General features: G+C 41.7%; 1 protein-coding gene across 1 annotated transcript in view; it reads left to right on the top strand.

Moving 5' to 3' along the window:
* The window catches only part of LOC145414180 (uncharacterized), a 45922-nt gene that overhangs the window by 20486 nt on the left and 333 nt on the right, over positions 1-25103 (top strand). Inside the window, exons 5-7 of the mRNA XM_080283746.1 lie at positions 3000-3140; positions 9580-9648; positions 22843-22986. Of these exons, the coding sequence (XP_080139872.1) occupies positions 3000-3140; positions 9580-9648; positions 22843-22986 (354 nt within the window). The remainder of the gene's footprint in view (positions 1-2999; positions 3141-9579; positions 9649-22842; positions 22987-25103) is intronic.

The following is a 25103-nucleotide window of genomic DNA, read 5'->3' on the forward strand; positions in this document are numbered from 1 at the left end:
CTCCCTGTACTGTTGTTTGCAGATGATACTATGTTGTTAAGTGAAGACAAAGGAGAGCTGCAAGGCGTGACAAATGAGTTTGGAAGAGTGTGTAAGAAACGGAATCTAGAGGTGAATCGAGGGAAGAGTAAAGTTATGGTCTTCGAGAGAAGTGAAGTCAGTGAATATACAATGAGGTTGGATGAAGAGGAAATGGAAAATGTGAGTATGTTTGAGTACTCGGCTAGTGTGATGCGTAAGGATGGAAGTTTGGAGGGTGAAGTGCTTGAAAGGGTACAACAAGGAAGAAAGGTTGCTGGTTCCTTGAAAGCAGTGGTAAGAAACAGGGAAGTGAGCATGGAAGTGAAAAAGTTACTACATAACAGTATTGTGACACCAACTCTAACATATGGAAGTGAAGCTTGGACTTAATTGAAGGGACACAAGTCAAGAGTGAGAGCAGTGGAAATGAGTTATTTTTAGAGGAGCATGTGGAGTCACATGGAGAGACAGGCTGACAAATGAGGAAGTGAAGGAGCATTGTGGTGTGGATGTGGATGTGATGGAAGCATTAGGAGAAACACATTGATATGGTTTGGCCATGTGGAGAGGATGGAGACTGAGAGACTGATGAGGAGAGTGTATGTGATTGAGGTGGAGGGGGAGAGGGGGAGGGGGAGGCCAAGGATGGGATGGAGGGATGGAGTGGAGAGGTATATGAGAGAGAGGGTTGTGAGCTGGGAGCAGGGCAGTGAAATGTCAGGGGACAGGGCGACATGGAGGCAATTTGTTTGTGGCCACCCCGTATGGGATTAAGGCGTCTGGCAATAGATAGATAGAGATAGATAGATAGATAAAGAGACTTAGTCAAGGTGATAAAGAATGTAGTATAGAAGTGAAAGATAAAAATGATAGCTTGCTAGTGGAGAAGGGAGAAAAAGTGAGCAGATGAAGAGAACACTTTAAGGAATTGTTAAACATAGAGAATGAAAATAGTGCAAGTGTAAGTGGCTTGGGAATGGTTGGGAAAAGGAGGGAGATGAGAAGGGAGGAAGAGATCAGTAGGATGGAAGTAGTGGAAGCAATGAAGAAAGTCAAAATGAGGAAATCTCAGGAATTGAAGGAGTGTGTGGTGAAATGCCGAAGCATGGGGGAGCAATAGTAGTAGAAATGGATATGGAAGCTGTTCAGATTGGCCTGGGAGGATGGTAGAGTCCTGGAGGATTGGAAGTCAAGTATAATTATTCCCCTGTACAAAGAAAATGGGGAAAAAGAAGTGTATGCTAATTATAGGGGTATTTGTCTTCTTAGTGTACTGTAGTAGGAAAAGTATATGGTTGGATACTTATTGGCAGAGTTAGGGAAATAACAGAGGAAATAGTTGGAGAAGAACAGGGAGGTTTTAGGAAGGGAAGAGGCTGTGTAGATCAGATATTCATCCTTAGGTCTTTAATGGAAAAGTTTCCAGAGAAGGGAAAGAAGTTGTATGTGGCCTTCATGGATTTGGAGAAAGCATATGACAGAGTGGATAGACAAGGAATGTGGAAAATATTAAGAATATATGTAGTAAAAGGGAAGCTGTTGAATGCTGTAAAGAGTAATAATGATGGCACTAAAGCTGCAGTGCATGTGGATGATGAACTCAATGAATTTTTCTGTCTGAATGTTGGATTGAAACAGGGATGTGTCATGGCTCCATGGTGGTTTAATCTGCATATGGATGGGGTTATAAAAGAGGTACAAGATAGGGCAGTGGATGTTGGAGCAGCCCTAATGAGAGAGGGTAGTGTTTGTAAACTTCCTGTTCTGTTGTTTGCAGATGATGCTGTATTGTTAAGTGAGGATGGAGGAGAACTGCAAGGCTTGGTGAATGGGAATGGGAGAGTGTGTAAGAAACAGAATCTGAAGGTGACTGTAGGGAAGAGTAAAGGTATGGTTTTCATGAGGAATGAAGTTATTGAATACACTGTTGGCGTGGATGATGAGAAAATGGAAAATGTGAGTGCATTTGAGTACTTAGGTAGTGTGATAAGTAAGGCTGGAAGTTTAGAGAATGAAGTGCTTGAAAGGGTACATGAGAGAAGAAAGGTTGCTGGTTCTTGAATGCAGTGATAAGAAAAGAGGAAGCAGGCATGGATGTAAAAAAGCTGCTGCATGAAAGTATTGTGATACCAACTCTAATGTATGGAAGTGAAGCTTGGCTCTTTTTGGAAGAGCAGTGGAAATGAGTTATTTGAGAGGATCATGTGGAGTTACTTGGAGAGACAGACTGACAAATGAGGAAGTGAAGGAGCATTGTGGTTTGGTTGTGAATGTGATAGAAAACTTTAGGAGAAATATATTTAGGTGGTTTGGTCATGTGGAGAAGATGGAGAGTGAGAGACTAATGTGACCATCCCTTATGGGATTAAGGCATCTATATAGCGATAGATAGAGGCTATCAAGATAAGTTATTCTTTTCTTTCCATGACTTCCATGTTTTCACCACATGCTTAGACAGACTAGACTGCTACATCCAACAAGCCACCAAATGCCTGAACCTTGGTCATGACCCATGATGCACACACACACACACACACACACACACACACACACACACACACACACACACACACACACACACACACACACACACACACACACACACACACACACACACACACACACACACACACACACACACACACACACACACACACACACACACAGTAATGGGGGGGGTGAAGATATGCGCCAACCAGATGGGGGTGTGATTCGACAGTGGTCTTGTGGGTTAAGACACTAATTGCTTGTGACTAATAAAGGTTTACACTGGAGGGATGGTTAGAGTTCATTGGTCACATAATACCACTCAGGAGCAAGCAATTGGTTACTCCAGCATGAAACAACTGCATTAAGTAGCCTAGCCCTAAATCCTTATGTTCCTGACAGGGCGATAAAGAATTGGGGGATGGCGAGACAGATAATAATACTGCGTGGGTGGAATTAAGGAGTGTTTGTGTACTAAGTGGGTACCTCAGGTGGTGGATGAGTTGGTGAGACGGCAGCAGCAGGCTGAAGAGCAACTGCGGCAGGCCCGTACCACCTACTTCAGTTTAGCCCTGCGGCGTCAGCAGCTGCAGGAGAACCTCATCACCAGGCAGCAGGCAACTCAGCATCAGGTGAACAGAAGAGGCTGGACAGTTCACTATTCAGTAGTAAATCATTTGTACCTGACGGAGATCCCTTACTCTTTTCAGCTCAATTGATGACTAAATATAGTTATCATTCAAGCCATCGTTATTCTTTTATCTCAAGTTATTTGAGTATTCTGTTACTATCTGTCTATTTATTCTATCTGTTGTCAGATGCCTCAATCCCATACGGGGTGGCCACAAACAAATCACTTCCACATCGCCCTGTCTCTCGCCATTTCATTGCCCTGCTCCCAACTCACACTCCCCTCTCTCATATACCTCTCCACTCCATCTCTCCATCTCGTCCTCAGCCTCCCCCTCCCTCTCCTCCCTTCCACCTCACTCACATACACTCTCTTTGTCAGTCTCTCACCCTCCATCCTCTCCACATGGCCAAATCACCTCAGTGTGTTCTCCTAATGCTTCCTATCACATCCACATCCACACCACAACACTCCTTTATATCCTGATTCGTCAGCCTGTCTCTCCATGTGACCCACATGCTCCTCTTAAATAACTCATTTCCACTGCACACACTCTTGACTTGTGTCCCTCCAATTGAGTCCAAGTTTCACTTCCATACGTTAGAGTTGGTATCACAACACAATACTGTCATGTAAGTGGTAGGTGGTGGCGACCATCATCAACTCACTTGATGTAGTGCTGCCTACTTCTTCCTTAGCCTTTATCATTTTTTTTTTCTGTGCCTGCCCTCCTCTCTTCTTATTTCTCCCATCTTTCCTGTCACTTCTTATTGCTTTTCTTTCGTTGATTATGTGTGTGTGGATGAAAGGATGCAAAAATGTGTAATGGATCCAAGAGCTTATAGAGGTTGGGGGAGTGGACTTTCTGACCACTACTTGGTGGTGGCCAGAATCAAGCTCCACTTACGATGGAGTAATAGAAGAAGGGAAAGACAGGAAGAAGGAGTATTTGTAAGGAGAGTGGAAAGGTTACAAGAGGATGAGAAAAAGGCAGAGTATAAGTGAGAAGTGGAGGAACGATTGGGCAAATATGAATTGGAGCAGATGGGGGATGTGGAAGGTGTGTGCAGGATATTCACCGAAGAAATATGTGCAGCATGTGATGTGGTGTGTGGGATGAAGAGAAGACGGAGGGGTGTGCAAGGAACAGCGTGGTGGAATGACGAGGTGAGACAGGCTGTGGCACAAAAGAAGAAAACAAACAGTACAATGAATGGATGAGAAATAGGGGCATGGAAGAAGTTGAGAGGTGGAAGAGAAAGTTATATGTAGAAAGAAAGAGAGAGGTGAAAAGATTAGTAAGAGAGAGTAAGAAGAGAGCTGATGAGGAATTTGGAAGGAACTTAAGTGTAAAGTGGAGAGACTGTAAGAAAATGTTCTGGAAAGAGGTGAAAAGAGTAAGACAGGGTGAAAGTGAAGTTAGCAGGGGAGTGAAAGATAAAAATGGTAGATTACTAGTGGAGAAGGGAGAAAATGTGAGCAGATGGAGAGAACACTTTAAGGAATTGTTGAACATAGAGAATGGAAGTAATGCGAGTATAAGTGGCTGGGGAATGGCTGGGAGGAGGAGGGAGGTTAGAAGACAGGAAGGAATTAGTAGGATAGAAGTTGTGGAAGCAATGAAGAAAGTTAAAATGAGGAAAGCCCCAGTAATTGATGGAGTGTGTGGTGAAATGCTGAAGCATGGGGGAGAGATAGTAGTAGAATGGATGTGGAAAATGTGCAGATTGGCCTGGGAGGAAGGTAGAGTCCTAGAGGATTGGAAGTCAGGTATAATTATTCCCCTGTACAAAGGAAAAGGGGAAAAAGAAGTGTGTGGCAATCATAGGGGCATTTGTCTTCTTAGTATAATAGGAAAAGTGTATGGTAGGTTACTTATTGACAGAGTTAGAGAAAGAACAGAGGAATTAGTTGGAGAAGAACAGGGAGGCTTTAGGAAGGGAAGAGGTTGTGTAGATCAGATATTCATTCTTAGATCTTGAGTGGAAAAACTTCTAGAGAAGGGAAAGAAGTTGTATGCGGCTTTCATGGATTTGGAGAAAGCATATGACAGGGTGGATAGACAAGGATTGTGGAAAGTATTAAAAATATATTGAGTAGATGGGAAGTTGTTGAATGCTGTGAAGAGTATGTATGATGGTCCTAAGGCTGCAGTGCTTGTGGATGGTGAACTGAGTGAATTTTTCTCTTTGAAGGTTGGCTTGAAGCAGGGATGTGTCATGTCTCGATGGTTGTTCAATTTGTACATGGATGGGGTAATAAAAGAGGTACAAGATAGGGTAGTGGGTGTTGGAGTGGCCCTGGTGAGAGAGGGTAGTGTTTGGAAACTCCCTGTCCTGTTGTTTGCAGATGATACAGTGTTGTTGAGTGAAGACGAAGGAGAGATGCAAGGCTCAGTGGATGAGTTTGGGAGAGTGTGTAAGAAATGGAATCTAAAGGTGAATGTAGGGAAGAGTAAAGTGATGGTCTTTGAGAGAGGTGAAGTCAGTGAATGTACAGCGAGGTTGGATGGTGAGGAATTGGAAAATGTGAGTACTTTTATGTACTTGGGTAGTGTGATGAGTAAGGATGGAGGTTTGGAGGGTGAAGTGCTTGAAAGAGTACAGCAGGGAAGAAAGGTTGCTGGTTCCTTGAAAGCAGTGATAAGAAGCAGGGAAGTGAGCATGGAAGTGAAAAAGTTACTACATGACAGTATTGTGATACCAACTCCAACGAATGGAGGTGAAGCTTGGACATTGCTGGAAGGACACAAGTCAAGAGTGAGAGCAGTGGAAATGAGTTATTTAAGAGGAGCCTGTGGAGTCACATGGAGAGACAGGCTGACAAATGAGGATATAAAGGAGCATTGTGGTGTGGATGTGGATGTGATAGGAAGCATTAGGAGGAAGACACTGAGGTGGTTTGGCCATGTGGAGAGGATGGAGGGTGAAAGACTGATGAAGAGAGTGTATGTGAGTGAGGTGGAGGGGGGAAGAGGGAGGGGGAGGCTGAGGATGAGATGGAGGGATGGGGTGGAGAGGTATATGAGAGAGTGGGGTGTGAGTTGGAAGTGGGGCAGTGAAATGGCGGGGGACAGGGCAACGTGGAGGCGATTTTTTTGTGGCCACCCCGAACGGGATTGGGGCATCTGGCAATAGATAGATAGATAGAAATAGATTCATTTACTTGTGGCTTTACATTGAGTGACAAGCCAAATGGTTTCCTGTAAGCCAAGAAACCATTTACAACGCTGGGTGGTAACCATATAACCAAATCCTATGTGTCAAGAAGTGGGTGAGTGGAGGGTTAGTGCCTCTCCATGTAAAACAAATAACTCAAAGTCAATGGCCACCCCTTATGGGATTATGGCATCTGGCAATAGATAGATAGATAGTAACTTTTTCACTTCCATGCTTACTTCCCTGTTTCTTATCACTGCTTTCAAGGAACCAGCAACATTTCTTCCTTGTTGTAAATGGTTTCCTGTAAGCCAAGAAACCATTTACAGCGCTGGGTGGTAACCATATAACCAAATCCTACGTGTCAAGAAGTGGGTGAGTGGAGGGTTAGTGCCTCTCCATGTAAAACAAATAACTCAAAGTCAATGGCCACCCCTTATGGGATTATGGCATCTGGCAATAGATAGATAGATAGTAACTTTTTCACTTCCATGCTTACTTCCCTGTTTCTTATCACTGCTTTCAAGGAACCAGCAACCTTTCTTCCTTGTTGTACCCTTTCAAGCACTTCACCCTCCAAACTTCCATCCTTACTCATCACACTCCCCAAGTACTTAAACGTACTCACATTTTCCATTTCCTCACCATCCAATCTCACTGTTCATTCACTGACTTAACCTCTCTCAGTGACCATCACTTTACTCTTCCCTACATTCACCTTTAGATTCCGTTTCTTACACACTCTCCCAGACTCATCCACCAAACCTTGCAGCCCCCCTTCGTCTTCACTTAACATAGTATCATCTGCAAACAACAGTACAGGGAGTTTCCAAACGCTACTCTCTCTCACTAGTGCCACTCCAACATCCACTGCCCTACCTTGTATCACTTTTATTACCTCATCCATGTACAGATTGAACAACCATGGAGACATGACACATCCCTGTTTCAACCCAACCTTCAAAGAGAAAAGTTCACTCAGTTCACCATTCACACGCACTGCAGCCTTAGCACCATCATACATACTCTTTACAGCATTCAACAACTTCCCATCCACTCCATAAATTCTTATACTTTCCACAATCCTTGTCTATCCACCTTGTCTTATGCTTTCTCCAAATCCATGAAGGCCACATACAACTTTCCCTTCTCTAGAAATTTTTCCACTAAAGATCTAAGAATGAATATCTGACCTACACAACCTCTTCCCTTCCAAAAGCCTCCCTGTTCTTCTCCAACTAATTCCTCTGTTATTTCCCTAACTCTGTCAATAAGTATCCCACCATACACTTTTCCTGTTACACTCAGAAGACAAATTTTTTCCCTATGATTACCACACACGTCTTTTTCCCCGTTTCCTTTGTACAGGGACATAATTATACCTGACTTCCAGTCCTCCGTGACTCTACCTTCCTCCCAGGCCAATCTGCACATCTTCCACATCCATTCTGCTACTATCTCTCCACCATGCTTCAGCATTTCACCACACACTCCATCAATTCGTGGGGCTTTCCCCAATTTAACTTTCTTCATTGATTCCACAACTTCTATCCTTCTGATTTCTTCCTGTCTTCTCACCTCCCTCCTTCTCCCAGCCATTCCCCAGCCACTTATACTCACAATACTTCCATTCTCTATGTTCAACAATTCCTTTAAAGTGTTCTGTCCATCTGCTCACTTTTTCTCCCTTCTCAGCTAGTAATCTACCATTTTTATCTTTCACTTCCCTACTAACTTCCCTGCCACCCTGTCTTACTCACTTCACCTCTTTCCAGAACATTTTCTTACAGTCTCTCCACTTTACACTCAAATTCCTTCCAAATTCCTCATCCACTCTCTTCTTACTTTCTCTTGCTAATCTTTTCACCTCTCTCTTCCTTTCTGCATATAACTCTCCCTTTCGCCTCTCAACTTCGTCCATGCCCCTATTTCTCATCCATTCATTGTATGCTTTCTTTTTCGTGCCACAGCCTGTCTCACCTTTTCGTTCCACCATGCTGTTCCTTGCACCCCCATCCATCTTCTCTTCACCCCACACACCACATCACGTGCTGCACATATTTCTTCTGTGAATATCTTGCACATCCCTTCCACGTCCCCCATCTGCTCCAATTCATATTTACCCAATCGTTCCTCCACTTCTCTCTTATATTCTGCCTTTTTTCATCCTCTTGTAACTTTTCCACTTTCCTTGCAAGTACTCCTTCCTCCCATCCTTTCCTTCTTCTATTTCTCCATCTTACTTGGATCTTGATTTTGGCCACCACCAAGTAGTGGTCAGAAAGTCCACTCCCCCAACCTCTATATGCTCTTGCATCCATTACATATCTTCACATCCTTTCATCCACACACACATAATCAATCATTGTCTTCCTTTCATTCAGTTCACCACCCACCCTTCTCATCACTCGCCATGTATACCTGTGGATCATTTTGTGCCTGAAGAGGGTATTGGCTATCATCAACCCCCTCCCGGCACAAACATCTACTAACGCACTGCCATTCTTATCTGTCTCAGCAGGCACACACCACTCACCAACTATTCCATCCACCTTCACATTCCCTACTTTACCATTCATATCACCAATCAAAACACTCTTTCATTCCTTCCAGACTTTTCCATGCACACTTCCACATTTGTCCAGAACTCTTCTCTCACTCTGCTTGCACGACCTTGCGTTGGCGCATACACGCACACAATCGCCCACATTTGTATTCCAACTTTCAATCTTACCCACAGAATCCTTGAGCCAACTGATCCATACTCTTATGTTCTTCTTCCATCTTTTACTCACAACAATACACACTCCTTCTTTTGCCCTCTCATTCTCACCTACTCCTGCACAAATTCCCCATCCATACTCCCATTCTCTCACACTCTCATCTCTCCATTTAGTTTCAGTTACTCCAAACCCATCCACTTTTGCACCCTCAAGCACCTGAACAATCTCTCTCTCTTTCACCTGATCATTCGCACCCTTTACATTCCACATTGCGATCCGTACCATGTCCTTTGTCCGGTCCTTGGTTGTCATCTTTTGGTCAGTCCTTGTCCAAAGCTTCTTGTTCATCTTTTTAGTTAGCTGTTTTCCAGGGAGGGGGACTAACCCTCTGCCAACCCTTTCAGTCGCCTCATATGACAAGCAGGGATACTGGGGGAGTATTCTTGAAAACCCCCAACTCCCAGGATATTCTGTTACACTTGATATAAATCTCAGCTATATATGCCATTTTTTTGACTGTGTTAGTATTTTTGTGTGGTGATCATCTATGTACTTGCAGGTGAGCAAGGCAGAGATGCTGAGACTGATTGTGGAAACAGAAGCATACACAGAGGAGGCAGCAGTTCAGGTAGGTATTGCACACCTGAATGCAGTACATTACCATTTGAAAATATTTATTTTGAAATGAAGATACATGAAAGGTTGGAAAATGACAGATTAGCAAGTCATTTCCAGTGTACATTTATTTATCCAGCCTTTAGAATAATTAATGATGTCCACAGAAAAGCATTAGTCATGTGAAATTTGATGAACACATCATCTGAAAGGCAAAAGCTTTGATGTGCTCTGCTTTGTGTCATACAGACAGTTTGGTAGCTCTGACATTAGTTGCCATTTGCTTCAGGTGACAAATCTGTGGATGCATATTCTTTGGTAAATAAGAGAAGTAAATCTATTTATTATGTCTTGCCGACTGCCACTGTGACTTTTTTTTTTACTGTTCTTTTTTACTACCTTGTTGACAAAATTGCAATTAATTAGCTAAGTGAATGTTGGACTTTTTTTTTTTTTTTTTTTAAAGGAAAAAGGAACCAAAAGCCAGAAGCTCGCAAGGTTGTTCCCTCCAAGAAAAAACAAAAACAAGATAAGAGAGAGCCAAATTCAAGATCTGTTCATTTCGAGATGCCTGGACACACTGTGTTTGAAAGGCTGGAGGTCATAGGAAGTAGGGCTGGGGCAGGGAACAGTTTAAGGATTTGAATTTCATAAAAGCAGACTTTCCTGATCTACCAGATGACCCGCCGACATGTCATAAAAGTACCCCCGCTAATACCAATACACCAGTCCTGTATGAGACAGCCCTAGCATGTATTCAGTATGGACGGTGGGTGTTAGCGCCGAAGTGGTGACATGTGGAGGTGTAGGAGGACTACTGGGCCTTGGGATAGGCTACTGCCCCCGAGATATAGGCCCTGAAGCCTTTGCCCAGAGTCGGACACATTAAAAAAAAAAAAAAAAAAAAAAAAAAAGTTTCAGAGTTGACCTGTTGCATACATGAAGGACTGGGAGTATTGGTTGACTTGCACTAGATAGTTGGACAGAAAAAGGATGAGAGTTTATTGCTAGACAAGTGCTACGTACAAGCCGTAATGGTGGAGCAATGCAAGCAGGCAGTTCAGAAGAGCAGTGATCATCAAAGTAGTGATAGAATAGAGGTAAAGATGCAACAGTGCAGTGAAGAGGCAGAGGTTGAAGGGAGCCAGTAAGACGAGGAGAGATAATGAGACAAAAAGCCTTTGACTCCACCTTGTGAGAAGAGCTGTATGTGGGGAACCTCCCTGCACATGAGAGTTGTACTCTACACAGGAGCAAATAAAACTTGTGCATATAGTCAGCAACTGTGCTGGGGTAAAGAAAGCAAGGAGTCGGTTTAACACACTTAATCTCTTGGAAGCAGATTTTACAAGAGAGGTAATATGATCATTCGAAGATAAATCCCAAGAGAATGAAACCCCAAGTTTTTTTAAAGATGATGCAGGATTGAGTTGGATATTTTTAAAAATTATTGGATACTCCTGCAGAAGATTTTGATGGGTTGAAAGATGTAAGAACTGAGTTTTTGGAGCATTAAAAACAACAAGATTATTTTTACCCCAATCAAAGATATGAACCAAGTCAGACATTAGGTGTGTCATAGCCTCGCCACTTGTTTGTTGAAGTAACTGCCGAGATGGATGCTGCTGGAAGCGAATGGAAAAGTGAAGAATGGAGTCTTCAGCGTATGAGTGAATAGGGTTAGATGTACAGCTTAGAAGGTCATTGATGAATAGAAGGAAGAGAGTTGGTGATAGGACTGAGCCCTGAGGAACACCACTATTGATAGCTCTTGGAGGAGAAAGGTGGCTGTCCACAACAGGAACTATAGAATGATAAGAAAAGAAGCTAGAGGTGAAGGCACAGATAACAGGATAGTAACAATATGAGGGTAGTGTGGAAATTAAAAGATTTATGCCAGACTCGGTCAAAAGCATTTGAGATGTCAAATGCAATGGCAAAGCTTTTGCCAAAGTCCTGAAAGGAGGATTACCAGGAGTCTGAAAGGTGAGATCATCAGTGGAGAGGCCCTGGGGAAACCCATATTGCTTTTAAAATTTTAAAAGAATAGATTCAAAAACTTTTGAAATACAGGATGTTGAAACAATTGGGCCATAGTTAGAGGGGTGGGAATGGTCACCCTTCGTTGGGACTAGCTGAATGAGAGTATACTTCCAGCAAGAAGGAAAGGTACAAGTTGACATACAGAGGCAGAAAGTTTAACAGGGTGTAAGCAAAAAGCCCAGTTCTTGAGGACAACAAGAGGGACCCCATGAGGCCCATATGCCTTGTTAATATTGAGCATACTGATGCCAGAAACATCAGTTGGAGAAATTTTAATGTCAGTCATGAGGAAGTTAGAGGGAGAAGTGATGGAGAAATAGCACTGGAATCATCTAAGGTAAAATTGGAGGAGAAAGTCTGAGCAAAGAGTTTTGCTGAATCGGTAGAAGAAACAGCCACAGAGCCATCAGAGTGGAAAAGAAGAGAGAAAGATGTTGAGGTATAGTTGTCAGAAAAATGTTTGGCAAGATGCCAGAAGGAGTGGAAAGAAGTTGAGTAGGAAAGTTCAGAGCATTTACGTATGAAATTATTTTTTGCATAGTGAAGAGCAGACTTAGAATGATTCCGGGCAGAGACATAAATGAGATGAGATTCAGGTGTGGGTTGGCTCCGGTACCTTTTGTAGGCCTTATCCTTGTTGTGGACAGCATTAGAACAAGCGTGATTAAGCCAAGTTTTTCTTTTTTTATTGCATTAGTCGCAGGCATGCTCCATGCCCAAGAGAATAACCTGCGTAATGTGCAAGGCACACTCAGATGGCCCTTAGCCAAGGAAGCAGTAATTATGTCAGGGAGTGTCAAACAAGTATTACCTTAGGGCCTTCGAATCAACAGCTCCAAAGTGCCACAGCTGCCACTTCTTGGGAGGGTCCACAGGCCTTTCTGGAGCGATAGGACAGGTTAAGGTGATAAGATTGGGATTGGAGGAGCCCAACAAAGAAAAAAGATTAATAGCATTAGCAGAAGGATTAGTTGTAAAGAAGAGGTCAAGTATGTCGGAACTCTCTCCAAGGCAGCCTAGGATACAGGTAGGGTGCTGTACAAGTTGCTACAGGTCGTTAAGGGAAGAAAAGATGTAGGCTTGTTCACCAGGTGGACCAGTGAAAGGAGAGGAGAGCCAAAGTTGGTGGTGAACATTGAAATCACCTTGAATGGAGCTTTCAGAGAAACAAGAAATTGGTAGGATATGTTCCATCTTAGAAGTAAGATAGTTGAAGAATATTTTCATAGTCAGTAGAATCAGGGAATAATTAAACAAACAGATATAATTAGTCAGAGAATGACAGGATAGCCAAAGCCAGAGAGTAGAGAATTCAGATGATTCAAGTTCAGGAACACGAGAACAATATACAGGTACCTCTTGATTTACACAAGTTTAAATTACCTGTACACATTTTTGAAATAAGATGTCAAAAATCTGTCTTTTTGTTTACAATACATGTTTTTCTTAAAATAAAAATGACGCTCATGCCATGTGGCATTTCATTATGCGGACACCAGAGTTCTCACAATGTCTTCCCACGCCGGGGTATGAAAAACGCCACCAAATATGCATTCACTGTTGTACCAGCTTCATGTCAACATCACTGTGCAGCTTCACCAGTGTTTTACACCATTTTTTTCATTCCCTAACTTACCTTTGTCCAATTCATCATGGCTTCCAAACGTCCTTCTACCTCTGGAGTAAATGGAAGTGCGATGAAGAAGGGCAGGAAGTCTTTAAATCTGGAGCAGAAGATTAAAGTGCTTGATCACTATGAAAGGAGTTAGAAGACATCACTGTGCACAATAATCAGGAATGAGGATCCAGAAGTCCAGTGTTCATTGACTGAAAAAGTGCTTGGTGATGCGTTCAAAAATATAAGTTTAGGTTTTGCTTTGCTGGAGGAGAATGACCTCAGTGTGCAGAGAAGTTCTACAGTTTCCCATAAGGTGATGGCAGAACTTTGATGCTACAATGATATGTTGAGGGAAAAACAGGAAAACCACCCTGACCACCAAGCTAAACTTCTTTAAGGAGAGGAAGCCAGAGCCAGCTGTCGGACGTGAGTCAGAGCAGGAGACAGATTTGAATGAGTTGTGATGTAAGCTGCCTGTGCCTCTCCTCTCTATCTGTACAATATGTGTACATAGTTCATGTGTAATTAGAGGTATGGCATTATAGTATAACTGTATTTTATTTGCTGTATACACCCATACCCCGATATCTGGCAGTGGGAGTGTTCAGTCAGCAAGTATGTCGAATATCAAACCAGTTTTCCCCATAAGATACTGAAGAAAAGCCAGAGATGCATTCCAGACCCAAACCCAAACTCTCATATACCTTACTCAATAGAGACTGACACAGAAACACCATAGGTAATGTTATTATCCTCATAAACAGTACTGTTGCTAAAAAATGGCACATCAAACATCACATGCAGGAGGATAGGGTGGTGGGATGTGTGGTGTTCAACCCTGCCTCAGGGTAAGCAAACAGCCAGGCAGGCTGCTGGCAGTGTACCAAGTGGGGTTGGGGTGGGCAGGGGGATGGGGAGGGAGACAAGCATGGGTGGGGAAGGGAGGCAAGTGGGGGTGGGGGAGGGGGGGACAGGGAAGGAGGCAAGAAAGCCAAACAGCCCTGCTACCCCCCCCCCCCAGTCTCACTCACTCACCACTCACTCACTCACCACTCACTCACTCGTCACTATCACTCGCTCACCACTCTCACTCGCTCATTCATGCACTCCTTCACTCACCATTCTCACTCACTCACTCACTCAGTCATCACTATCACTTACTTACTAGCAGCACTCACCAGTAGCACACACACACACACACACACACACACACACACACAGTTTCAGGAATTTTGTCTGTCCTGTCTCCTAGGGTCTTTCTTTAAATTTAAAATAATGAAAGTTGGTAGACTACCAAAAATGTAAAGATTTGTTGGCAATAGTATACATGAATGTTTGTGGCTTATTCGGTAACAGCTGTTTAGGTACTTTACCGGTACGTTAAAGATGGCCGAAAATGTAAACAATGAGGGAATGGAATTTCAAGGATTTGATGCTAATACTAATGTCATGGACCTGGTGAAAACATTAATTATGAGGATTAGTGAACTCGAAAAAAAAGTAGAGAATCTAGTGATAAAGGATGTGTCAGGAAATACGGAAACCACCATACAGAGTCTAATCCAGTCCAACGAAACAGCCAATGAAGAGATTAAGAATTTGAAGAGGGAAAATGTTGAACTGAGGAGGAAACTTGAAGAGAGTACTAATAAAACGGAGAAGGTGAGCAATGTACTAGAAGAACACAAGGTAAAGTGGGCACACGTAGAAGAAGAACAGAAAGAAGTGGTCAGCTTAAGAGAGATCATCCAGGAAGAAAGGGAAATGAACAAGAAAGAAATGGAAGAAAATGTAGTGAAAATACTGAAGAAAAAAGAGAAAATAGTGAGAGAAACTGTAGAAAGGAACAGATGTGTGGTAGTATTTGGAAACAGGGAAGAGGAAGAAAAGGTTAGGTTCGCAAGACTCGAGAGAGACACGAACATGGTGAGAGGAATATTAGGCAAGATTGACCCCGAAGGAGACAATTGGGTAAAAGAAATTGAGGAAGTAAGGAGGATAGGGCCTTATAAGAAAGGGGAAACAAGACCAATGAGAGTCAAGTTTACATCAGAAAGTGTAATAAATGAGATACTTAAAGTGACCTGGAAATTAAGCAAAGAGGCGGGGATGGAAAATATTATAATAAGAAAAGATCTGAATGAAGAAGAAAGAGAAGTTTTAAAATCATTAAAGGAAGAAGTAAAGGAAAAAAATGATAAGAGGACAGAGGAAGAACGTAATACTTTTTTTTGGAGAGTATTGGATATGAAAGTAAGGAAATGGTATTTAAGGAAATAGAAGTGAAGGAAACTAGGGGGATGGTTGTGAAAGATCAGAAGTTGAGGAAGTGGTACGGACAGAGAGTAGGAGAGAAGAGGGTATTAATAATGTCAAAAATAATTTGAAGGTGATATATACTAATGTTGATGGTTTCATATCGACAAGGATCGAAATTAATGATTTCTTGAGAGAACATGAACCTGATGTCATGTGCTTTGTAGAGACCAAATTAAGAGAAGATATTGATGTTCATTTGGGAGAGGGTAAATACAAACTGTGGAGAAAAGACAGAAAAGAAAAAAAGGGAGGAGGAGTGATGATAGCAGTGAAGAACAACATAAATGTAGATACTGTGGAAATGGGAGAAGGCAGGGCTGAAGTGATATATATGAAATTAGAAACTGGAGAGAATGTTAAGAGAGATATGGCGGTAGTGTATGTTCCCCAAAGACGAGAGCATGGAAGGATGACGAATACCATGAGATGTTGTCAGATATGGCTAGCTACTTGCAAAAAATAATTGAGAAAAGCAATAATATAATTTTGGTGGGTGACTTTAATTGTAAAGAGGTGAACTGGGAGGAATGGTACTCGGGAGGCGGCGAGGACTCGTGGGGTACTATGTTATTAAATATAATAATGAATAATGTGATGACGCAGTGGGTCAAAGAAGAGACACGGTTTCGAGGTGAGGACACACCAGCAAGGTTAGATTTACTGTTCACCAAAGAACCCGATGTAATAGAATCATTGGAATATCTCTGTCCTTTGGGAAAAAGTGATCACGTGGTCATTGAGTTCCAGATGTTAATAGGAAACGTCGAGCCAAGAGACGAGCTTCATAGACAGGGAAGATACAACTTTGGGAAAGCAAATTTTACAGGATTGAGAAACTTTTTTGAAAATGCGGATTGGAGAAAATTCAGAGAAACAAGAGAGATACAGAGGAAGTGGGATATCTTTCTAGACCTCTATAATTTGGGAGTGGAAAAATTTGTACCAAGAGTAAGAGGGAAAGAAAACAGGAAAAAGGAGTGGTTTAATAGAAGGTGTATGATAGCCAAAAAAGAGAGAGAGAAGGCGTGGAACAATTGGAGAAAGAGAGGTAACGACAGAACAAAGGAAGAATATAAAAGAACAAGAAACGAATACACAAGAATACGTAGGGAAGAAGAAAGGAATTTTGAAAAAGGTATAATTGACAAATGCAAGGATGAACCCAAACTGTTTTATAGATTTGTTAATGGCAAACTGAAACAAAAGGAAGGAATCACCAAGCTGAAAGTAGATGGAGAGGTCTTTAAGGATGCGGCAATGCAAGCAGAAATAATGAACAAACGTTTCCAGTCAGTTTTCACTAAAGAAAAGGAGCTTGTGGAAGGGGAGGGAGTGATTAGATATGTTCCGGTGATGAAAGATATAAAAGTGGAGGTGCAGGAAGTGTATAAATTACTGGAAACTCAAGATGTAAGGAAAGCCCCAGGACCTGATGGAATTTCTAATTGGGTACTGAAGGAATGCAGAGAACAACTGGCGGATAAAATTCACAGCTTAATTGTATGCTCACTGGAAGAGGGGAAAGTGCCAAAAGAATGGAAGAGGGCAAATGTGGTACCAATTTACAAGGGAGGAAATAGGGAAGAACCCCTGAATTATAGACCAGTGTCTCTAACCAGCATGGTCGCAAAATTGTGTGAGAGAATCCTGAAAGACAGATGGATAAAATATCTGGAAGAGATGAATATTTTGGCTGAATGTCAGTTTGGATTCAGAAGTGGAAGGTCATGTGTTTCAAACTTGTTGAGCTTTTACTCAAGAGCGATTGATGTGGTACAGGAGAGAGATGGTTGGGTGGATTGTGTGTACTTAGACTTAGAGAAGGCCTTTGACAAGGTACCTCATAAGAGACTAATGTGGAAACTAGAATATATAGGAGGACTAAAGGGGAAACTTCTGGAATGGATGAGAGACTTCTTGAGAGACAGACAAATGAGGACAGTAATAAAGGAAAAGATGTCTGGATGGAGGGAAGTAACAAGTGGAGTCCCTCAAGGCTCAGTGTTGGCGCCAGTAATGTTCCTGATTTACGTAAATGATATGGTAGATGGAGTGAACAGTTATGCGAGTCTGTTTGCTGATGATGTAAAGATCTTGAGGAAGATAGAGGTTGAGGAGGATTGTAAAATACTGCAGGAGGATTTGGATAGGATACACAATTGGAGCCGGACGTGGGAAATGAAATTTAATGTAAAGAAATGTAAAATATTGGAAATGGGTAAAAGTAGCAGGAGACCATCACTGAATTATTTTTTGGGTAATGAATTAATCACAAAAAGGAGAGAAGAGAAAGATTTGGGAGTGCTGGTCCAAGATAGTTTGTCACCAGAAAAGCACATTAACAAGATAGTTGGGGAGACTTATAAGCTCTTGACTAACATAAGAGTAGCATTTCATTATATGGATGAAGAAATGATGAAAAAATTGATAGTGGCCATGATCCGCCCCAGGTTAGAATATGCAGCGGTAGTGTGGTCCCCACACAAAAAGAAAGATATAAACAAGATTGAGAGAATACAAAGAACAGCAACAAAGATGGTCCCCAGTCTGACAGACCTGTCATACAGAGAGAGGCTGGAAAAACTGGATTTGCCTTCGTTAGAGGAAAGGAGAAAGAGGGGAGACATGATTGCGGTGTTCAGAACCATGGTGGGAGTAGATAAAATTGACAAAGAAGATCTGTTTGTATGGGATAAGAGAGCAACAAGAGGACATGGAATGAAATTGAAAAAGTCAAGCTGCTTGAAGGATATCAAGAAATATAGCTTTCCTTACAGAAGTATAGACTTATGGAATAGCCTGGACAAAGAGATCGTCCAGTCTAAAAACTTAAACGAGTTTAAAGTTAAATTCGACTTATTGGGAAACAGCGACGGAAACCCACGAGCATAGTACATTCCGTGTATATCACAATTAGGTATATTCTTAAATATTTGGAACGACTTAGACAAAGAGGTGGTGCATGAGAAAAACATTCATGTGTGTAAAGGTAGACTTGATAAATGTGGATATGGAGACAGGACAACACGAGCATTGCTCAATTCCTGTATACTACAAATAGGTAAATACAAATAGGTAAATACACAAACCATGATGAAGTCAAGACCTCTGCACTGCGGTTTCAATATTCTGGCTTATCCATGAGCTCAATGCCTTAATCCATCAGCTACTGCCAGGATTGTTGCTCATCTGTCACAAAGTTGGTGCACTGATCACCACTTTCGGATGGCATGGTCCCTCTTCACAGCTTGCAAAACACACTACCTATCAAGGATGGGCCTCACAGGGCAAAAGACTGAATTACTTACACACTTTAGCACACTTCCTAACAGCAAGGCCTCAATGAGTAACAGTCCATGAGCACTGAGGGTGATGGGCTTGTAAGTAAACAGAAGGTGGTCAAACCAACATCTGGTGTATACTGTACCTGAGCTTTTGAAATTATATGAGTATTTCTTCAATAATAATATTAATAAAATGGGTAATAACTGAACATGAAAATAAGCTTACATTTTATATAATTAAACATACTACAGTATACTATTAGAATACACTGGATCCCAGTTACTGCTGGAAGTCCTTTGCTTTATGACAGACATGATCATTTGCATATCTTACTAAATAATTGCCTCAGAAACTTTCAGATTATTGTATATAGAATAGAACAGCTATTTGGGTAACATAAATTTCTCAGAGTGTTCCTTTATAACCATGGCTTTAGTCCAAATGGATCTAAAGCCAAACCTAAAATTGATTAGATGTGGTTCTACATTACTGGTTTAAAATGAATACAGAATGGTTCAACGAAAGACAATAAGTCATGCCTCAGTTTTGTCTGACAATTAAGTGTAACGTGAACATTATGAGAACTCTATACAATTACATATTCGTGATTGGCTAACCTGACTTCCTCAGGCTTCATATCTGCTGCTGATGGGAATAACAGTACAATTGAACCCAGGAAATTCCAGAGCTTTTACATCAATTCATGAGAATCATTGCATCTAAGAGATGAAATGCATGTTCAGTTGAGTGATGATAACCTAGACATTTTACCTTACACCTTACCACAAAATGTAAAGCAGACCTACTATATACCTTTGTATGGATAGGGCAAGCAACATGCATCCAACTACTAGGGAGATGAGAGGTGGCATGATCTTCCTTTTATTTAGTGCGAGAGAATCCTGAACACACAACCCAAACATTTGATATAAGCAGAACCATTGAATGGTGGATTAGATTATTTCAGGGGAAAGACACAGCAGAGAACAGTCATCGGTCAGGTCACCCTTGTGTAACCACATCAGTATATGGCCATGAAGTAATCACAACACTGGACGTTGAACGTACAAGCAGTCCTTTTGCCATAAGATATTAATTGCACTTAGAAAGAAGCACTTTGGTCTTTTGGCTTATGTTTTCAAATTCCAGCCTGTAGGATTCAGTTTGCCATTCTAATGAAACACTTGATTATCATTATACAGTATAGTAACTTTGTCCTCATTTGTAAAATAGTTTGGACAGTTTAGTTTGATAACACAGACCAGTAATGACAATCACAGCATATAATTATCAACTGTATGAGTATAAGCCAATTTAGAAATTAAATTAATAAAGACTATAGCACCCATCAAACAGGGCGGTACTCTCAAGGTGGATGGAAAGCTGATGACGGGGAGAGCTGGAGCTCTCGTTTCATTAGTCCTCAGGACTAGCTTCTGACCATCCTCCATTGCTGATTAACACAAAGAGTAGGCCAGCATGCTCTCCAGTACAAGTTCCTCTAACTGTCAGCATATGGAGATTACAAACTACACTTCTTATAAATTTTTTTTTTTTTTTTTTTAAATGACATCACAGTACCAAGCCTTGTAGTCCCTGAGGTAGGGTTCCATAGAAGTCCCCACCATCCGCCCCTCTCCCACTAACGACCAAGTGAGATGCCTAGAACCACTGTCTGACTCACTTCTTTTCTGAAACATTAGCAGCCTTTCCTTTAACTTTCTCTCTGTTGAACACCACCTCTTCTCCTCCAAACCTCACTTCCTTAAAGAAAATCAGCTTTCTTAGGTGACTGATAACCAACCTTTCTCTGTATCCTACTTTCTCTATGCGCATTTCAAGCCCAAAGGTGGCTGTTGTGTATATATATGCAACAACATACAGGTACCTCTCAATTTATGCAAGTACTGTGTTCAAGAAGTTGTGTAATTTGAATTTCACGTAATTTAAACATAATTTTCCCGGAAGAATACATGTTAAATGAAGGAGTTAGGTTCTGTGAACTTTTTAGAGTACTGTTTGGTATATAAAATACAGTTATACTATAATGCTTTACTCCAAGGGCGGGCAACCTCTGGCCTGCAAAGGTCTAGTGTCAAGTCCGCCAACCTGCCTGGCATGAGCATAGCAATCTGGCCCATGAAACCCCAGCCAAAACAAATTAAATTCCGACAAATAGCATCTGCCTTCCGCATGGATCCAGCAGATGCTATTTGGCAAATCAGCACTTCCCTCACCACGCGCAATACAATCTCTCCGCCATCCTGCCAGACACCAGTGTCCATAGGACTTTCGCATTGAGAGGAGGTATGTGTCACTCTTAAGGTGGGTACACACTTGCTGTGTATCCATGTATGTATGTAGTACTTTTCAAGTTCATAGGTAATATGAGGTCTTAACCCACGAGCTCAAACACATTCCATCCCTTCAACTGTGGAAGTCCATATCCTGATATGGATTTAATTTGAATGTTTTCCAATAAAATTCTTGTATATAGTCTGTTTTGTGTTCTCATTTGTCACCCTGGCCCGCGGACTGCTCCCGAAAGTCTCATCTGGCCCCCGCTCTGAAAAGGTTGCCTGCCCCTGCCATACCTTTAATTACACATGAATTATGTACACACATTGTGAAGACAAAGTAGACTGATTGTGGTTCTGTCATGACCATCATTTGTCAAGGGATTTTCCAGGAAGGAACAAGGCATCAGAGGTGATGGTCATGATGATTCTGAAGCATTGATACCAATCTAGCAACTTCATCTTGGGAACTTCACATTTTAGAAAACAAATATTCAGCTGAAAAGAACCTCATCAGTTTGGCATAATTTCAGCTCATGAGCTGTTATAATAGCAGGTTTGCCAAATTATATGATTTGAAGAATTCTCCTGTTGATCTGTATACAGTACTGGTATTTATGAAATATCACGATATTCGTCGGCTCAGACGTACAGAAATGACAATGATTAGGTGGATGTGAAGCGCGTCCCTGCATCCAAGGTCTGGGGGTGCTGGGTTCACAATGGAAGAGTTGAGAGGTAGGATGGGACTGGAGTGCATTGATGTTGTGATGAGGAGGGGTAGATTGAGATGGTATTGAGATGGTTTGGACATGTGGAGAGGACGGGGGATGATAGTTGGATGAGGAAGGTGAGAAGTGTTAATATTGGGGGTGGGGTTGCGAGGGGTAGACCGAGAAAGACATGGGACGAGGTCATTAAGTGTGACCTCAGGGTTAAGGGACTGAACAGGGAGGCTGCAATGGATCGTGCAGCATGGAGAGCCGCCATTAGGTGATGAAGGCCGACGCATGCAAGCATGTTGGAGTCTTTAAAAAGAAAATGATCTGCCAAAAGCACAGAGGCCTACATTTTCATTTAAGTGATTCTTGTCATATTTCCAAGAGTAACATGGTAATTGAATGGCAGATAAGCTTTGTACAAGTGCTTCTTGTACTTGAAGGTTGTAGATTTTTTTCTGTTATTGCCCCCATTAGACAGTTTTATTCGGCTCTGATGAGACCTTCGAGATTGAAGGAGCTTGATATAACCTTCATAAACCCACTCATTACCAGTAGACTGCTCCAGGTTAAATAAAATAATCTCATAGTATGCGATTAACCCCTTCAGGACAATAATACTGTATATTGTAAAAAATTATGCTTGCTATACAAAACTGTATTGAGGTTAATCCTGCTGGTAGTGGTTTGTTGAGCCTGTCAGTCATAATGGGGTTAATGCAGGCTATACCTAATCCCTCCATCAAGGAAGAAAAAAAAAAATCCCCAGCTGATAAGATCACTTGGCAATAAAATAGAAAAACATCACCATACTGTAAGGGTTAACATCTGTAAAACTACTTCGATAATATGATGTGTTATATTTGTTTTGCCCCACGAAAAACTGTCAGAAATGTCTTGTATGTAATGATATTTTGCCCCATCAGCACAGAAGCATAGAGGCCCACAAGGTATCCATGAAGCATGTGGATGCAGTTATAGCTCGCAGAATCAGGGAGAGGAGCAAGATAGAGGAGGAGGTTAAGCATGCTGAGGAAGAAGTGCACAGGTTCAAGATGCATCTCAAGGAGGTGGGTGTTTAGATGTGATCAGCTGTTACATAAAAAGAACTCCTCCTCCTCCTCCTCCTGTGCAATCATTTCATGTAGGGACAAGAAAGAAATTATGCAGATAAGTACAGTAAAACCTCGATATATCAGACCTCTCTACACTGGAATTCATTTTTATCGGAGTCCGGGAGCTGACCGAACTAATGTCTGATATTTAGGAATAAATTAACAAAACTATGACTTCAGTCCAGACAGGAGAAGGTACTCTGTATCAGAGTATTGTCCGCATGGTTTGTGTGTTTGTGCATTGGTTAGTGGCAGGCTGGCGGCATCACTGCTTGCCTCAGTGTTACCAATGATAGGGTAATTCAACCTCACTTCATAGCTAGTCTGTGGGGGAGGTTGGTAATTTCACAGAATCTTAGCAAAATGTAGGGTAATTATGAATTTTTTGTATGAGTGATACTTATTTTGCAGCAAAAGATAATTGATGTAGTATATGGGATATCAGGACAACTGCCCCCTGATAACTTCCCCCTGGACTATCACCCCCATGGGACAACCATCCCCTCCGGACAATTGCCTCCTGCTAAAGATTAGGTTAGGTTAGGTTAGACACTTGCGACCATTTGTACAGTGAATTGGGTGATATTTAGCGGAGGCAATTGTCCGGGAGGCAGTTGTCTGAGGGGTGGTTGTCCTATGGGGGCAATTGTCCAGGAGGCAGTTTTCTGGGGGGCAATTGTCCAGGAAGCAGTTGTCCGGGGGGCAATTGTCCTTGAACCAGTATATGGAAAGGGAATATGCTAAAAAATATAGGTACTCATTTTAGAAAGGCAGTGGTTAGGATTAGGGCAGCTAGATTTTAGCAGTTATGTTTGGTACCATTAACTTACGTGAACACATAGATGAGAGCAATTTTTTTTTTTTTTTTTCCCTGATTAGCAATCATTTTCTTTCAATTTTGTCCCCTAAAACTGTGAATTTATATGATCGTGGGGTAAAGTCGGTGAAACATGAGGAAGGATTGATAGCTGTATGCTCAGTGAGTCCAAAATGTGTTGGGAAGCATGATATCAAATGAAAAATGTAGAATTGAACATTATTGTATGAGAGCACATGGATGAAATTATTTTTTTCTAATTAGCAAATATTTTTGTTCCATTTTGTCCCTTAAAACTGCAAAATCCATTATGAGTGTAGGGTAGAGCTAGGTGAGGCACGAGAAAAGACTGATAACCCTTTGCCCAGTTGGTCCGAAATGTAGTGGGAAGCATGAAATTGAACAAAGAATGTGGATCTGAGCGCTGACTTACAACAACACATGGATGAAATATTTTTTTGCTCTGATTAGCATACATTTTTTGTTTAATTTCGTCCCAGAAAATTGCGATACCCATAAATTTTCATCTAACCATACGGCCTTGAGTGTGCCCAGGAAAGGGTGTAAGCTGGTGTCGTATGCACAGACTCTGTACCTTCTACAGCAATAAATGTTTCAGTTCAATTCAATTCAGGCAGATTGCAAAATCAGTCATTTCGTGAATTAAGGTTAGTTTAGTTTAGCTCTACTGTATTTAGGTTAGGTTGATTTAGGATAAGGTTAGGTTAGGTTAGGTTAGGTTAAGGTTAAGGTTAATTTAGGTTTGATTAGGTTAGGTTAGATTAGGTCAATTTAGGCTAAATAGAGAAGGGAATGGTAACTTCCAGCATTTCACTCCATACATACAGTCTGGAGAGTGACGCCACCGCGCGCGACTTTCAACTTCGTCGCCAGGCCAGCTGACTTCCCGCGTGAGCTCGAGTTTTTCCGCGTGTTGATATGACCTGTCTCTTTATGCTGAGCACGATAGAACAAAAATGTGTTACTTAACTATGTGTTACCCAAGGACTGAGTGCTCTTTAAGGTGCTTTATCAGAAACCAGTCACTGTATTTACAAGCAGATCAACTTCACAAATCATTTGACCTGTCAGATCTATTAGAGTACAGTATTCCTTATATCATTCTTGCAGACTCCAGATGACGCTGTTCAGCGTAGGAAAGGCTTCTTGTATTAAAGAGTTAATGATGATATACCCACTTCAGAAAGTCTCCCCAAAAACAAATATTCTTCTGGTGGTAGCTGGATAAAGTTGT

Source organism: Coenobita brevimanus, chromosome 98 (genome assembly GCF_032717465.1).
Source record: "Coenobita brevimanus isolate Jiangsu-jjx chromosome 98, ASM3271746v2, whole genome shotgun sequence".
Lineage (NCBI taxonomy): Eukaryota > Metazoa > Arthropoda > Malacostraca > Decapoda > Coenobitidae > Coenobita > Coenobita brevimanus.